The sequence below is a fragment of the Sturnus vulgaris genome, chromosome 18 (genome assembly GCF_052056855.1).
Source record: "Sturnus vulgaris isolate bStuVul1 chromosome 18, bStuVul1.hap1, whole genome shotgun sequence".
Lineage (NCBI taxonomy): Eukaryota > Metazoa > Chordata > Aves > Passeriformes > Sturnidae > Sturnus > Sturnus vulgaris.
Window position 1 is genome coordinate 9,049,153 of NC_142260.1, and position 17,805 is coordinate 9,066,957.

Here is a 17,805-nt window from a genome sequence, read left to right on the forward strand (position 1 = left end):
TCTGTAGTTTTTAAAAGACACTTTTTCCTCTCTATGTTGTTTTTCATATCAGCTGATGACAATAAAAATGACCTATTTTTTTTTGTTTAAACAAATCAGAATTAACCCAGCCCCAGACCCTGCACAGAATGCAGAGAACTTGTGCATTTTCACAAGTATGTCTATCATCATCTGTATGCCAAGTTTTGTGAGGAATAACATTCCACAGTGATAGGAAAGAACAAGAAATAACTCCAGAGAGAGAGGGGATGCGTGTGTGTCTGAGACATGCTGAAGGGGGGAGAGGAGAGGAAGCGTTAGGGATGGAGGTGTGGGACCATGGAGAGGCAGCGGGACCATGGAGGTGTGGGACCATGGAGAGGTGGCAGGACCATGGAGGTGTCGTGGTGATGGAGATGTGGGACTATGGAGGTGTGGGACCATGGAGGTGTCAGGGTGATGGAGGTGTGGGACCATGGAGGTGTCGGGGTGATGGAGGTGTGGGACCATGGAGAGGTGTCAGGATGATGGAGATGTCGTGGTGATGGAGGTGTGGGACCATGGAGGTGTCAGGGTGATGGAGGTGTGGGACCATGGAGAGGTGGTGGGACCATGGAGGTGTCAGCCCCATAAAGCCACACAAGGGAGTGGTTATGTGGCAACCACAAGGTGCAGGTGTGAGCCCATCACACGGGAGGCTCCCCCCAGACAAACACTCCACCCGGCACACACTGGGACACCGAATTCAGTGGGACACTGAATTTCAGGTACACACTCCAAAAGGCATTCAGAGCTGCAATAGCGAGTGTCACTTCAACAAAGCTGAAATCACTGCGAGCAGCCCACCCTGCTCAATTACACCGGGCTAATGGCACCAAAGCAGCAGTTGTCATGGTTACCAGGAATTTACAGAAACTCCTGCAGTTCCATTTCAGGCACAGCTCTGCTAAATGCAGGGCAGCATATATTATGAGGCTTCTTTCAAATATTTGTCCAGAAAACAACTCTATTCCTCCATGAATTGTGATAATTCAATTTAGCCAGTTATTAGCCATTAAAATTAGTTTAGTAGAAACTATGCATCAAAGCAGCAAACCAAAAATTATTTCCTGTATTAATAACTTATCTCTGAGACCTTCTACAAATATGTACATAAATTATGAACACAAATTATTTTCTGCAAACTTTGAAAAACTTTCATCAAGAGTATCACATCAAACAACAGCAAAACCCTTGCTTTTGTTTAGGAAAAAAATTATAGCAGATAATGCAAAATGCAATTATTGGATGCTACTAAAAACGTTTGGGGTTCAAGTATTGTTTTAGGAACATACATGGGAGCAAGTTTTAGTTCCAATAGGGTAAGAATTTCTCAGAAGCACAAGCAGAAAGAATTGTACTTTCTTCAAGAACTGGTAACATTTTGTCCACAGCCAAAATGGCAAACAGAAGTTAAAAATATATGAGAGTGAAAAAATAAAGAAAAAACAAAATCAACACATTCTGGAATAAATTAAATAAATAGCACTAAAACTCTGGCAAAAGAACTGCAGGAGTATTGTAATAACTCCTGCTCAACTATTTATATATTTATATTTATAATTTAATTATGTGATTATGCTTCTTTTTCCCTTTTGCTATTACCAGTATTTTAAGTGCTAACTGAGCTATGCTAACCAGGTTGGCATTGAACAGCATATAAAAAAGTCTTTTTTCTTCCTGTACAAGTGTACATCATCATTAATGTGGGTTGTTAGAGCAGCCTGAAGACTGGAGCAGATCTGCTATCAGTGCCAGTGATGTGGAACACTTCTAGAGCAGCCATTTGAGGAGGTACATCCCAACAGGAAAAGCTCAGCTCAGCACCCAGCTGGTGGCTGCTCACACAGTAACCACTACTGTGGGCACCACTCTGAAGGCAAAGGTGAGATAAGAAAAAGAATCAGAGGTAGAGAGCCAAGTAAAAGAGAGCATGAAATATGACAGAATTAAATGTTAGGTGTTTAACAAGAATGCTGAAAACATTACTAATTTTAGGACTTCTTTCCAAAACAATACGTGACAGGCTTTTGTGCTCTTTTTAAAGGACTCCTTTGAAACATCAAAACCAACAAGCAGTATTAATGCTCTCTTTTGCCAGTAGCAACAAAAGAACTTGGTCAGGAATTACCAAGGAGCCACATCCATCACTAACATAAACCCAACAGAACTGTTTCACAGGGACATGTGGGGGCAAAGGTTTAATGGAGTGCAAGTCTGGAAGAGCTGGCTTTTGGAGAGAAGTAGAGATTACACACAAATACCCAGTCTGAACCTCATTATTTGAAATCATGTTTTTCTTATATCAGTTTTAATAAAGGAAAAAAATTATAGAAGTCTGATGCACACTACATCCAGGATTGTGTTTACCCCCACAAGACTGATGGACATTTGGACAGGTGTACACACATAAACAACTTTTGTCCCAAACCACATTGCTCTCCTCAACCAGCCAATGCTTGATTTTTCTTCCTTGTAGTCCCATCTGCATTAAGGGGACCTCTTGCCTGCTCTCTTTGTCCCCATTTTATCACAAATCTAATTTTGCTGTCTTCAAGGCTTCTACCATCATCCATTGCCAAACTGAGCCTCTAAATAATCAGTTTGGGAGGGGTGAAACGTTTGAAAGAAGAAGCACTTACAAAACAGCCAGAGCCTTTCTCTGCACAGGAAACAGGACTTCTCTGCACTTTTCTAGATGCCAAGCTTTCAGTCAGGAAAAGGGCAAACCTGCTGTAAGCCACGTGCTATACCATGCTATTTGACAGTCTCCAAAGAATTAAAACATCTGAGCTTTAAATGCTTCATTTGCCTTCTACCCTTCCTGCCTCTGCTTCTTTCTTTTATTCCTTTGCTTTTTTCAGTCAGTTACAGTGACTGAAAAGGTTGGTTTGCATTTACTGGCCAGGGTTCTTCCTACCAGTCTATGCAGGAGCCAAACCCTTTGAAACAGTTCCTCTGCTGGGATCCTGCTGCAAACCTTCTTTCCTGCTACACCTCCCTCGCCCATCACATATTCAAAGAAGAACATTATCTCCCTTTCAGCACAATGGATCAAACAACAGAAATTCACAAGCCAACAAAGTAGAATCTTCAGCACTCAAAAGGAGTTTGGGAGACAGGTTCAGAAGCCCTAAACAACCTAACTTGTTATAATGAATTTCTGCAGGAGCTTGTTCCATTCACATTTCACCCATAAGCAGCTTTGTGGGTACTGCCTGCCCTACTAAAAGTAACGAGCACAACAGAATTATAACTAACACAGAACTATTATCCTCTGTTCCTGCATGCAGCAAGGGCAACACTGCCTTCCTCAGTGTTTCCAAGCTCATTAGGGCCAGAGCTATTTGTCATGTGATGTAGATATGTTATGGGATAACAGATCCACAGGAGGGTGGGGAACAGCACACCACCCAACTTCAGCAGCACAAAATCACAAAATCAGGCCCTGGCACAGACAGTACTCCACAATAAACCCTGCACTGTCTACTGAGTATTGCAAAAACTGAGCCCACTTCAGGGTGTGAGGATTACTTCAGGAAGCTGAAGTATCCAGGGCAGTTAATCTCTTATTTACTTACAAGAGATTATTTTGGACTGTGCTGGGGAGACCCTGTGCTAGCACAAATACAGTGAAAAGGAACCAAATTCAGCACGGGACACGAGGGTCATGGCTGTAGAGAAAGCATTCTGCAGCACCTAAAGCATGAGAAGCTCCTTCTGAAAGGTGTGACAACTGCCACAGCTCGAGCCAGCTGTGCTCTGCTGCATGTTTCCACCCAATGTGATGATCTTTTTCTAGAGAGGCCAGAGTTCAGAGGCTTGGGCAGAATGCACTGCCCAGATAATGTGTTGTACTGCCTCCTCATGCCACCCCCGCTGAAGGAATGGGCATGGCTGGATTTCTGCCCTCTCCCCTATCTGTGTTGTGGCTCAGTAATCTCTAATTGTCCTCTCTTTCTGTCATGGCATTAATGTTGACAATCTCAACCTTGGAAAATGCTGCATGTTACAATTTGGTGTTATTACACACGTGGAATGGCCTTTCTCTCTGCAGAGCCTTGTAAAGACATGCTGAGCTCCCCCACTAAGATATGCTGATGTGAAGTCTCAGAGCACTGCAGTCAGAAAGGTCAAAGCTGAGTCATACCAGTATGATACAAAAGGCGTAATATCACAATTTTGGCAGATCACTTAATTCTCTTAATTCTCCTGCTCTCAGCTGGGGCTGACAATGTATGAATTTCCTTAGGTTTCAGTTGCAAATATTGTTGTCTTCCCAAATTCCTGTACTTCACAGGACAGGTTCTGACTACAGATGACAGACCACCACTGAGCCCAGACAGAACTGTGTGAGCTCTACTCCTTTATCACAAGCTTTTGCTGGGATTCCACTGTCATGCTGACTCTTGCTACTGTGGTACCTCATACCTGTGCTCTCATGCATTTGTGGTCAGAACAGAAATATCACAACTGACTGAGGTCCAGCAAAGTTGGCTAACTTGGTCTCCATGGCATTTATTGCACTCTCACTTCACACCACGCTGTCCTTGGCTTTCCTAGGTGCTGCTTGAGCCCAGTGCCTGCCCAAGGATAATTTAAATACAGCTATACAGACTCAGGAAGTGACTTCTGCACTTGGCCTAAAAACCACATGCCATAAAACCCAAAAATTGATTATTACACTGGAAACATACTCTCACAGCGTTGACTTTTTTCCCCCACAACATTCACGCATGTGCCATCACACAAATGAGAATTTTGCTGTCAGGAGCAGGAATTCTTTCTTCAACAAGAGGACTTCCAGAACACCTGTAGCTCTACACTCCACAGGGTGCTGTAGATACAGCCAACAGTTTGACACTGCCTGACAGCACAGCTCCTTTCCCTCAGGGTCAGAGTCCCTGCCTGCCATACAGCCCAAGGGGTGCAGGGACCCTGCCTGAGCTATCATTACCAAGCCATTATTTTGTGTGTATATGTCCCTAAACATACAGTGATGTCCATCATGTTTCTGGCAGACAGTCAGAAAAGGATCAAAACTTTCACAGGAATTAGGATCATGATTCATTTCTAAGAAGAGTTTCTTTTAAAATCCTAGCCTTAATTTATTTTCAGCCACAGTAACATTCATTTTCTCCATCTTTTTAATTTTTAAACCACGTAGCTATAAAAAATTTATATTTAAATCATTCAGAAGAGTAATTTCAAAAGACCTATAAGAACAGAAACATTTCTATCATTGATGTCTAGATGAAAAGATTTCTTTTTCCTCTGGATTAGTTTACAATTAAAAAACAAAAAGGAGACTGTCCCTTCAGGCACTGCTAACTAAACTGATTTAACCAGAACACAGATACAATTGCATGGACTTTGATTTCTCTCAAGTCAATATTTCAGCAAATCGGCAAAAAAAAATATTTCTACAATGCAATATATAATAATATATAGCATAGATACGGCTAAAGTGCTGCCTGGGATAGTGTTCATATATTTTTGCTATCATCAACTTAATGTGCAGCATCAACTTAATGTGCAGAAAAATGCATTACTACTTTAGTTATTAAAATATTTGGTTAGAATAAGTGAATAAGATCACGTTTGAGTCACTAAGTACCAGCATATTTATTTTAATGATCTCTCTTTTTAATGAGCTGCAAAAAAAGCAGTTTTCCCTCCACTCATTTCTCCATCTCCAGAGCTGCTGTCTGTTCAAAGCATCAGATGTATCATCGAGGCTTCAAAAAAAATTGAGCATTAACTGTGTGTGTGAACAGTGCTGCCCAAACGAGCCCCAGATGCACGGAAAGGGAAGGCTGTTCCCTCCCTTAGTCCCATGCACGTCCCCAGCCCTTGTGGAATAACCCTGGATGCGATCACCCTGCCTGGCATGTGTAATTGTGGGCAGAGACCTGCCCAGGGAAGGATCCCTAGGCTTTCAGTGCTTGGCTCAAAGGCGTATTTCACCACTGAAAGTCACCAGCTTCACCTGCCAGCTGACCTTAATCAGGCAGTTTGGGGCTTTCAAAGAAAGCAGTTCTTATTTAGCCAGATTACCTGATAAAACTGAAAATTAGCATTAAAAGGTTCTTTTAGAAGACAAAACACGCCTTCTATCTAATGTAAATTGTATGTGAAATGAAGCTTCCAATGGATCCTGAAGAAATGTTAATGAATAGTTAGTGGGACTCTAACAGGACTGACTTAGGGCACAGCAGTGCTTCAGAAGACAATTGAAATGTACAGCCTTCATCTGTTTGATAGAATTAACTCATTCTGGCTGCCATCTGTACCTGACCTACAGGTGTAAGACTTGCAGGAATGGGGCTGGAAGGCACAGTGTGATGGAACAGGGATGGCAGGTGACACAGTGTGGGTGCTGCAGGTGGAACGGGGCTGGCAGGGCCCAGCATGGCCCCACAGATGAAGGGTCTGGCAGGCACAGCATGGCCCCACAGATGAAGGGTCTGGCCCCACAGATGAAGCAGGGTCTGGCCCCACAGATGAAGGGTCTGGCAGGCACAGCATGGCCCCACAGATGAAGGGTCTGGCCCCACAGGGAAGGAGGGTGGCAGGCACAGCATGGCCCCACAGATGAAGGGGTCTGGCAGGTCATGGCCCCACAGATGAAGGGTCTGGCAGGCACAGCATGGCCCCACAGATGCAGGGTCTGGCCCCACAGATGAAGCAGGGTCTGGCCCCACAGATGAAGCAGGGTCTGGCCCCACAGATGAAGGGTCTGGCAGGCACAGCACAGCCCCACAGATGAAGGGTCTGGCAGGCACAGCACGGCCCCACAGATGAAGGGTCTGGCCCCACAGATGAAGAGTCTGGCCCCACAGATGAAGAGTCTGGCCCCACAGATGAAGCAGGCTCTGGCCCCACAGATGAAGCAGGCTCTGGCCCCACAGATGAAGGGTCTGGCCCCACAGATGAAGCAGGCTCTGGCCCCACAGATGAAGCAGGCTCTGGCCCCACAGATGCAGGGTCTGGCCCCACAGATGAAGCAGGCTCTGGCCCCACAGATGCAGGGTCTGGCCCCACAGATGCAGGGTCTGGCCCCACAGATGAAGGGTCTGGCCCCACAGATGCAGGGTCTGGCCCCACAGATGAAGCAGGCTCTGGCCCCACAGATGAAGCAGGGCCCGCACTCACGCGCTGGGCCGCAGGTCGGGCAGGGCCCGGTCCAGCGGCAGCCGGTCGCTCAGGTAGGCGTTGTAGCCGTAGTACTGGAACTGCTTCAGGGCCAGCCGCCGGTGCTCGGGGCTCAGCTCCTGCCCCCAGTGCGCAAACAGGGACGAGTCCGTGAACGCTTCTGCAGGATTCTCCTCCAGCTTGGGTGGAGCTTCTACGAGAGACAAACACAAAAGGAAACCATAAGGATCCGCTCTTTTAAAAAACATAACTAGCTCCACTTGCTGCATCCAAGTCTTCCCATGACATACCCTCACGTACTCTCGTGTCGGTGGAACAATCGGCACGTAAGGCTCAAATCCAATAGTCAAATAAAGTCAGGTAGAAACAATTTCTTTTTATCACAATCTGACTAAAGGTCAGGACTGATAAATCCAAAGGAATTAAAGTTCTGAAGGAGCCTTCTTCAGAAAAGAATGTTATTTTGCTTTTGTATGCTAAGATGAAATACTGAATTTCAGCCTGGATTATCTTGCGAGGAAAAGACTGAAGTTCTGGACAGGAAAAACCGAGCACTGTACGTAATGCAGAAAATGGCTGCCAAAGTCTGTGCATAAAATAAGTTCTTTAAAACTACATATTCAACTCAGAGAAAATTCACGGAGCTAGGCACTCATGTTTAAGTAGCAAACCAATTTCAGTCATGCAATAACTTGATGCTTCAGTTTACCAATCCAGCTTACTTGAATTTTTAGTCCATATTTGTGATGACGCTACTGGGATCATCACTTTGTAGTATTTGCGTGATTAGAAAAGGTTTTCGTTTCACAAGGCCACATCTCTGGCTGCTGTGCCAGAGAGAAGGGGGAAAGACAAACCTAGAACTCCATTTAAGAAGAGGTCCAGTACAATGAAATCTCAGCGTTCATTCTCAATGTTTAGTTGCTCATAAAGTCTGCTCAAGGTGACTTCTGAGCTCTCTGGGACAGACACATCACAGTTGACCACATAATCTAACCAAGAGAACCCCTTGTTTCTGTGAACACTTCACAATCCACAGCACACCAGTAAAGCAAGATCAAACACCTTACTTGACTCTGATCTGTCAACATAAACTAGAGCTACACAAAGAAAAAAAAATCTTCTTTTTCTGGAAGTTCTTATTATTTATCAACAGTCACATTAACAGCAACCCAACCAAATGAAGAACTCTCCTTTCTAAAGGGTTGTACTTACCAACACAGAGACTTATGAAAATTAAAGTGAAGATTTTGAAAATCTGTCAATTGTCCCTAAAGTCCTCCTCAGCACCCAGAGTCACCTACAGGCCTGAGAGCTGACCTAACCTTCATGGAAACACCTAAAGACAACAGTTTATGTACTAGCAGAATACGCCCTCAGAATCCTGACTCTCAAAGAATGCCAGGAAACATCCTTTGATCTCCTACTAAAAAGAATCCAAAATACAAAAACATAAATTGAGAAGACTAGGTTATTTGATTTGTTCAAGATGTTCTCCTTTTTTCCCTGACAACACTGACAGGAAACTAATGGTGCTTTCTTCCTACACTATGTTCCAACCTCTGTAAATATGACATGTTTCTTTACTTGACAAATTACTGTATTTCAGCCTGAATTCGGGAATCAGCTCCAACTCTTCAAAGATGAAAGACAAACTAAACCCTCAGTCAAAGAGGAAACTACTCTGACAGGCCCTGCTACCACACAGATGAACGTCTGAGAGAGAAGCTTGGCAACTGTGCAAGTTGGATAAACTCAGATCATTTTAGAGGGTCTTAACTAAAAAAAGGCAAAATAGCATTTGAATACCAGTTCAAAGATCACAACAGCATGGGAGGTCACAGATGTCTATGTCTTCTCATGGATGAAGAGCCAACCCAGAAACAACTGCCTTCACAGACTCACATGGGTACATAGTGAATTTTATCTCATGATTTTGTGGGCAAGATGATTTCCTAAAGTGATCTGTGAATCTCTTGCTGTTTTCTGATTGAAAAAGTGCTCATTCATCCAGGTTGTATCTCAGTTTAAGATTTTCCAGTAATGGATATCTATGAATTTAGTTCACAAGCTCTACTATAAACCACTTACCAAATGCAGTAACTTTTTTTTTTTTTTTTGTATGCTAAGGAAACAGGTTATTTCAATACACTGCCCTACAGGAAAAAAAAAAAAACATTAGCAGGAACTTTCAATTACAATTCCAATCAATGGAATTAAGCATGCATCTCTGTGACAAAGCCTTTCTTTCCCTTATTTGACTGAAAACCCTTGAGGGAAGCAACTCTCTTCAGCCAGTCTCTCACAAGAAATGAAAATAATGAGTACAGCTGCCTTTTGACGAGCCAACAAGTGTATCTGATGCCTTGACCTCCATGAACAGGTCATGGCCCGAGGTGTGACAGCCAGGTCTCCTGCAGGCACAGCACCATGGTGGGGAGCAAAGGCTCAGAGGTGACCCATGAGCAGCACTGCCTGAAGCAACACAAGGCAGGCACATTCATCTGCTCAGCCAGTACCAAACAGGAGAGATCCATCCCATTGGGAAGGAAGCCTGCTGCCTGCAGCACATACTGCAGGTGATAGCAGGAGCTCCTCCCTGCAGTAACTCCACACACCGTGCACACTGCACCCAGAGCCAGCTACTGACTCCTGGCAGACTAACAGCCTGCAGTTAAATCAATTAGTAGCAGAGATTTATTACACAGATGTCAGCTGGCTGCACACATGGGCCAAAGAAGTCTCCTTCCAGAAGACTGGCTGGTCATGGCATCAGCCTGGAGCTGGTCACACACTGCCTACCTGAGCCAAAAACCCCACAGCTTGTTTTACAAAATCATCTCTGTCTCTGTAGCTCATACTCACACTTCCTAGTTATGCAATTAATGTTTATATAAATTTATTGCTTCATCTGATCTCACTGACCAGCTGCCAAGAGAGAAATTCACTCCTCTTCCTATCACTCATTGTATAAGAAGTCAGAGACAGCAAATCAAAAGACACCACTGAGATAATAAGGGATAGACATTTTGTTGTCTGATTGCTGCTTCATTCTATGACCTCTGAAGAAAGCAAATATTTATTACCAATTAACACAATTATTTAATTAATAACTTTGATTTAATCTCCATTAAAGCCTTTGAAGCCCATTAAGAGACTAAATTTTTCAGCTCCATTCAGAGCTGAAATATTTCAATATTTCTTCCTAAGAAAAGTTACCATGAACAGGTTCACAATTAAGAGAAAGGATCAAGTCAGGTAGTTGTGAGAGCAAACGCGTCTGAATCTGTCTCTGCAAAGGTTTTTGCAGCCCTTTTCTAAGTTTCATTTGGTTCTACCCCTTATTTGACTATTCACAGGTCTATTCACAGAAGCAGCAGTGTTTCACATCAAAGCCCTGCCATTGTGGAAATGCTTTCCATGGAAACAGAACTGCTCTACAAAGCCTGCAGTGTAACCTTATCTGCCTGTTTCCTTAAGTGCCAGTAACCAGGTAGATACAGTAAGTCAGCAAAAACAGCCCCATGTGAGCTGCAGACATGCAGCAGGCATCACCACCTGCACTAAATGATGCATGCTCAGGTGGAGCAGGCTGCTCACTAAAAGAAGAGCTGGAAATGATGCCAGAGAGTAGGAGGAAAGGCTTTGATCACATGCTCCCCTAAGTTCCCCAGTGCCTAACCCCCCTTTGATTTCCCAGCCCAGAGAGGAAGAAGGGGCCATGATTCCAGGGCTGATGATGCCAGAGCTGTCCTCGCCTCACCGTGCAAGGTGGACTCTTGATGTCCATCTAAGCAGACTATCATTAAAGGCAAGACAAAGCTCAGCTCTCTCATGAGGCCTAATGGCCCCAAACTCTGGCTCTGGCTCCCAGCACTCAGAAAATCTATATTCTATCTCCTGCAGGCAGTAGCCTTTCAGCTTTCTACGGAAAGAAGGATCTTTTCATCCTTTTCCTCTACAGGTGTCCTTCATCTGTCAGGCAATCCACACCCTCCCTACCCTCTTGCCAGAGGCCATTCAGTGTGACAGGTAAAAATCTCAGACTGCCATTGGGTCACACAGCGTCTAGAAGTGTGAAAACTTCACCTGAACTTTGTCACACAGCAAGATACACAGAGGAAAATCCCACCTTTAAAATCTACTGTAATTCATGAAAACACCTTATCAAGCATTCTCAAAAACTGCAGTTCGATAATTCCTGTCTTGCAAGGCTGCTGTCATGCAGGACCCTGCTATAAATCCTGTATCAGATGAGTGCACCTCTAAATGAAATCATCCTTGTTTGCATGGTGTGGTGAAACACCGACAAGGAACATGAGAAGCAGCTCACCAAGCTGCAACACTGCATCAGCCATGGAGAAAATATACTCAGAAGACAAAAACTGAAAGTTACAGTAACATCTACCCTCAAGAAAAGTTATTTTACTTATTCTCTCGCCTCCCTAAAACATCACAATACTGCTGGCAAGGTGTCAACACTAATATAGCCTTGTGCTGAAAAGTGAACTTCACTGTTTTGAATATTCAAGTTAAGTTAATTCCTCTTGGCATTCTAGTCTTGTTCCCAAAGAAAAGACTTTTATCAGAAGTGCTCCTAAGAAAAAAATGCAGTATCTAAGTGGGTTAAATTCTGCTACTGCTGCTTACTTACAGCTTAGTAAGTCATACTGAAGTTGCCAGGGTTCCTCAGAGAGACTGACAGAGACTGTCAGACTCTGTCTGCACAGATGACAGAGCAGCAGAGCCCTAATCTTAAGGAAAAATAAACCTGATCTGAGCTACATACAAAGCCCACAGCCACCCTGAGAGGATTCAGCTCCATATCCAGTCTTTGCATAGCCCAGCACACTCTGCAGTTAGTGTAAACACCAGACAGAGAATGGAGAAAACCCCAACAAAAGAAAGGGGATCCTCTCCTCAACAGCTGCCAAGAGTCATGATAACACTTTGAATAGTATACAATCAGACAAAACTTTAAAGATTAAACTGTGTATGACAGCACATATAGAAGGAAATGCCAGAAACTCAATTTTGACTTTTTTTTAGAACTTGAAACCTAATTTATATGCTATTAATTTATATATTACCTTTACTACATTTTAAGCAGCCAGTGCACATACACAGTGGTATAAGCTATTAGCATGTTACTGACATACATTTTCATTTGTTTCTGTTTGGATTTTTTTTCTGATAAATAATCTCATGCTTATTGTGCATATTAGGGTGGAAATTCAGTCTAGTTCTGGTGCTTAGCACCCAACAAGGACAGACATTCACGTAGAGAAAGGGGATGTTTCCTGCCCTGGCAGACTGATAACCCAACAGTCCTTAAAAAGTCGTGGCACAAAAGTTACTTTACACCAAACAAAGATGTCTGGAGATGACTCTCCAAACGTGCTCAGCGCTAGAGGGCAGTGTAAGAAACAGGAAAATTTGGGTCTCGAGAGAAATCTGAGGGTTTTGGGACTTCTTAAGAACTTGTTAAAGAACTACAAGTACCAAACCTGTAAACTGCAATTAACCAGGATAGTGGTTATTTCCTATGGGTAAGAAAATGCATAGGAGAAAAATGAAATGTTTATTATGTTATCAAGTCGTTGCTAAAATATGATGTGGATGCAACATTTTCTAGGAACAAGGTCTTGCTAAGGGCTCTGTATTTCTTCTGTATGCACTCCATCTGGCCTATTCTGATCTGAAAACACTATAAATCCTGGCCACTGTTGTTCCTACTAGATATGTTCTCACTACCAGCCTATTAAATTCCCCTTTAGCCATAACTGTGCCATGGATATGAATCAGTCCAGACAGGTCCATGCATCATTCTGGCAAAGTTAACATAACATTACTACAAGCCTGGACAACTTGAAAACAGGGTAAAAACTTCCAATGTACTGGAATGGGATTATTTAAGGAAATACAAATTTGCAAGTACAACCCACCATTTCCCCTCAAATGAATACAGAGAACTCCCTGTACGTTGGATACTTTCTGTATCCATTGACACCAATATTTTTTCAGGGACCAATTTTGTTTTCTCCAATGTGTAAAATGCATATTTTCAAAAAACGACTATGAGGATATTAAAGGCTAAGGAGTTCCAAGTCTTAAGACTTTCTAAAACACAATTTTCAGCTTGTCTTAAGCAATACCTCTCTGCATTCCTTCTACTTGGAAACCAGAAGACGGCATCAATTCATTTAATGCAGCACATAATTTCTTAACTACAGACCTCCAATATAAAGGGTGCTCAGAATAATTACTTATTGACTATAACTTAAAAGATTACCATTTTCATCCAAAGAAGTATGTTTTTAATGGCAAAGGTATTTTCCTCATTTGAAATAATTCTGCACTTAAGGCATTAACTTAAACCTAATCTGTAGGCAAACGTACCACAGTTTTTGGAATAACAGTCTAAAAATACAATAATAATCTGCCAAAAACTGCCTGAAAATTGATTTGATCATTCAGTTGTGATACACAAATCTCAGTACCACAAACTTCAGTGTGTGTGCTCTGAACCAGCATTGGTACCCATAATGGAGAGAGAAGAATGAGATGGGCACAGTTACCTCCCTAATTTTTCAGACAGGCAGAGTGACAGCCTTGTTTCAGGTCATGGTTCTGGTTAGGAGGAACAAACCCCCCTGCAATGCTGATGAGATCAGATTGTCAATGAAAACGCTAAACCAATTTAAATCCATAATCTCTGTTATGTGCAATTTTGTGACAATTATTGTACTGGCCTAACATGTTTCCTGTCTTGGATGAAAAAGACATCATATTATCATCATCACACAAAACTGCCATTCTTTTAATTATTTGTGATAATATTTTCAAAATGCCCAGGAAATTTTATGATAGTGAGCCCTGTACAAATTAAATCCCAATTTTGCAAAAGCAACAGTTTTTCATTAGGTCAGTTGGTTACACTGAGTATTTTTTCCAGGTAAGAGTGGAAGACAACAGAAATTCACAGATGAGAGACCAGTTTGCATCCTGGAAACAGAGCTGTGCCAAAAATTGAGGTTGCTTCTACTTGATACTCAGGCACAAAGATGAGTTTCTAATGACAACTTCCCTCACTTCCTTATCACCTGGAAACAGAGACTTATATATAAAGAGCACTTTGCAAAGGCAACAGAATAAGCCAGGCTTCACTTTAGGGCTTGGGGTCTGAGACCTCTCCAAGACACAGCAGAGTGAGTTCCAGTGCAAGAAAGAAGAGAAAAGGTTCAGAATATTCCACTGACTGTAACTGCACGTGTTCCTAAATTTAGGCATCTGCTAATGGGCTTACTAAGAAAGGAAACTCATCTGCATTTAATGAATAGCAGAGCACATTTTTCTTCAGGATTAGTGGAGTTCGCATCTGTACAGCTGAAAGCATTTAAAAGCTCAGTGTGCTTTATATCATAAACCCAAATCTATGTCACCTGCAGTAAACATGAAAGGCACTTAACTATTTTGAAAACTATTTTGCCAGGAGCTGTCAGGCTGTGACACAGCTCATTAGTCATATATGTTAGCTTTTCCTTTTATACAGAGCTGAATAGTCATTCCAAAAGTAAAGTTCACACAAGGCAACAGAACTCTCTTCTGCAGTCACCCAACTCAAAGAACCAAAAGTAGGCTTCCTCTTTCAGTAATCACACAAAATGAGATTTTTCTCTGCTTGCCAGGCTGTACTGAGCTCCCCCAGATTAGTTCTACTTCAACAGCTTCCATTCACTTCTTTCAGTCCTCTGAGGAATTTTGTTTTGGCCACTTCTTCACGAACATAGCAGTTTCAGAGAGCAGCAGCTCCCTCACTCAAGACATGCTTTTCTCTTTTCCTAAGTGCTTGCACCATTAGACATTGAAAGCTGCTCACCCCTTCCACCACTGTATTCTCACCAGCACCTCAGTACACAAACACTTACACTGCCTGCTTGACAGGGCTCCTACTTCAAAGGCACTTCTCAAACACTTGCAGGCATTATTGCACAGTGGAGCTACTTCACACTCCCAGGAACGTTCCTAAGCTACCCCAAGAGACAGAGATGAGTTTCAGTTTTGTTATAAATACATATTATTTCACAAATATTAGGGTGGATACTGTATGTGTGGTGTTGAAATGGTTTTTAAAATACAGTTTTCTTTAGGAGCAACATAGGCTGATAAAGTGTCTTTGTAGTAAGTGAACTGCCTGCTTGGTTGGATAACACCCAATAAAGACACCTGCTACTGATATACCAGCTACCAGCACTGAGCATCTACAGGCATTGAAGACCACAGCCCAAGTTAAGACTGATAAGAAAAATAAATTAAAACCACAGCCAAAAAACACACATGCTCTAAAAAAGCAGACTCGAGGAGTGGCCATGTAAAACAATTCCTGGAATATGGAAAATAGTTTGTAGAAAAGTTTGAAAATGTATGACAGGTCTATGAATATGCAAGGGGCTGATGAATTTAAGGGGTGTCTCCAAAGCAGCAGGGGTGCTCTTGGCTGAATGCCAAGCACCCAGCCATTATAACCTTTTGCTTTATTGTTTGTCTCTTATTGTCTTTTATTAAACCTTTTAAAATCCACCAGGAAAGTGAACCTCGTTTTTCAGAGTTTTAAAAGGAACCTGAAGAATTATGAAGAAGAACAGGGCTGCTTTGAAGAGCCAGCAGAGCTCTTCTGTAAAAGCAACTTCCATTCTCAGGTGCCAGTGCCCTTGTCATGCTTAAAGCACTGGACACTGACAAATGCAGCAGCAGGGAACAGGTACATTTTAAAGGCTTGCAAACTGCACTTCAATTTAAAAAAATAAATAAAATAAAATAGAAAAACTAAGCTTCTCCTCTTGGCAGAAAAATATGAATGACAAATTAAAAGCACTCTCCCATCTTTAATACCAAGTCGATGATTTGTGCTAATGTTAACATCAATAATACACTGAGCCTATCTAGGTGTCAAGAATTCTCCTCGAAATAGCAGGAAAAATTAAAGAAAATGCAATCAAATTAAGGTCTCTGGTTTCACAGGTATTTGGGTAAATGATGTAAGATGATACTTTAGCTTAATTTTGGAAATAGGACAGTAAGTCATAAACAGGCTGAGACATGAAATCATGTGGACAAGCAGCAGTCTGCACTAACAGAAGGCAAAGAGGAACTTCAAGACTGCACCCAGAAAATACTTTTTCAAAATAAATAAATATTTTTAAAAATAAATACTTTTTTAAAAAAATAGTTCACTACTAAGCTCACTCTATCCTACAACTAGGAACCTGGAGAAATATCTATTACCTGAGAATTTTCCTCTATTGTCTTAATTTAGGAACTGCAGAAAAATAGCTTCAAACTTACAGCATTCTGCATTTCCTTTGCAACTTCAAAAAGCAGACTAACCTTAAAAAAAAAAACTTTTAGAAATTGCATTAAGTTGACCATTCCTCTGCTTCAGTTGTGTGAAGAATGGGAACATTTGCCTGGCTGGTTATTTCACCTTTTCTGGGGGGCGTTTCTTGTCTGTGGTTTAGGGTTTTTTTTAAGTTATCATAGCCCTATCCTATCCCATAGGATTTTAATAAAAACCCCAACAAAACAAGACAAAAAATACCTCAAGCCCAAAATACAGCTAGATTAGAGAATGAAGCAAACATAGCTATAAATACAGTTTTAAACAGAAATAAGAAGCAAAAGGAAAAATGAGAAAGCCAAGAAAAACTGAAATTACTGCCAAAATAAGAAACTAAATGAAAATAATGGAAAATTCAATTTATTATGCAAGATACAATGAACAATTTAGTTAGCAATTTCTGATCATAAGACCACAGATTTCCCTGCAGATCTCTGTGACTTTAGTGTGAGAAGCATTATTGAAAAGGTCTGAGATTCACAAATCAACCTCTTGTAAATGTGCTAAATCAACACAGAAGAGAAATAGAAACATCTTCAATGGTTTTAACATTTATTACCTTTCCTGCAACATAATCCCAAGTTATACTTTGGTAAAATTCAGAAATCAATTTTCTTCCTGTCCTCACCCCACAACTGATGGTGAGCTTCTGGTAAACCCACAGAGCAAAAAGGATGAGGGGGGATAAAACTCCATCCCTTACTGGCACATACTTTGGAATTGTGCAAAAGTTTTTTTCTATTTGTAATAATGTACAAGATCTAGAAGAACATTTAAAATATTCTGATATAGGTAAAATTCTCATCTAAACTATCTTTAAATGGACAGGAGTAGAGATTGTTTTATTTTTAAAAGCTGCTGAAGGATACCACAGTTACATTTCATGTGCATTAAACAGAGGAGAGCACTTAGGAGATATCTCATATACACAGCTCCAGAGAGGTTGCTCTAAACTGAAACAGAATTATCCAGGAGTGTTAGCAAACATCAGCCCAATGCCTAAAAAAAAATGAGTAATTAAAAAAGATTTTCACCAGTTTTGTAGAACATCTTTAGTGCTAGACAATCAGAGACTTTGTTATTTATTAGCATTACTTGTAGTAGAGACTATTTAGGATAGATACCACAAGAATATATTCTGATAAAACAGCTGAGAATTGTGAGATATTCAATTTTGAATTTACATAATGCTTTTAGGAATTGTTAAGCGTGATAACAGATTTCATTAATCCCGA

At 41.6% G+C, this 17,805-nt stretch overlaps 1 protein-coding gene across 2 annotated transcripts in view; it reads right to left on the bottom strand.

Annotated features, from left to right (window-relative positions):
- Window positions 1-17,805, bottom strand: part of GALNT18 (polypeptide N-acetylgalactosaminyltransferase 18) — a 198,152-nt gene that overhangs the window by 105,394 nt on the left and 74,953 nt on the right. For both annotated transcript variants that reach the window (XM_014882473.2, XM_088175510.1), the window contains exon 3: window positions 7,174-7,366. In XM_014882473.2, the coding sequence (XP_014737959.1) occupies window positions 7,174-7,366 (193 nt within the window). The remainder of the gene's footprint in view (window positions 1-7,173; window positions 7,367-17,805) is intronic.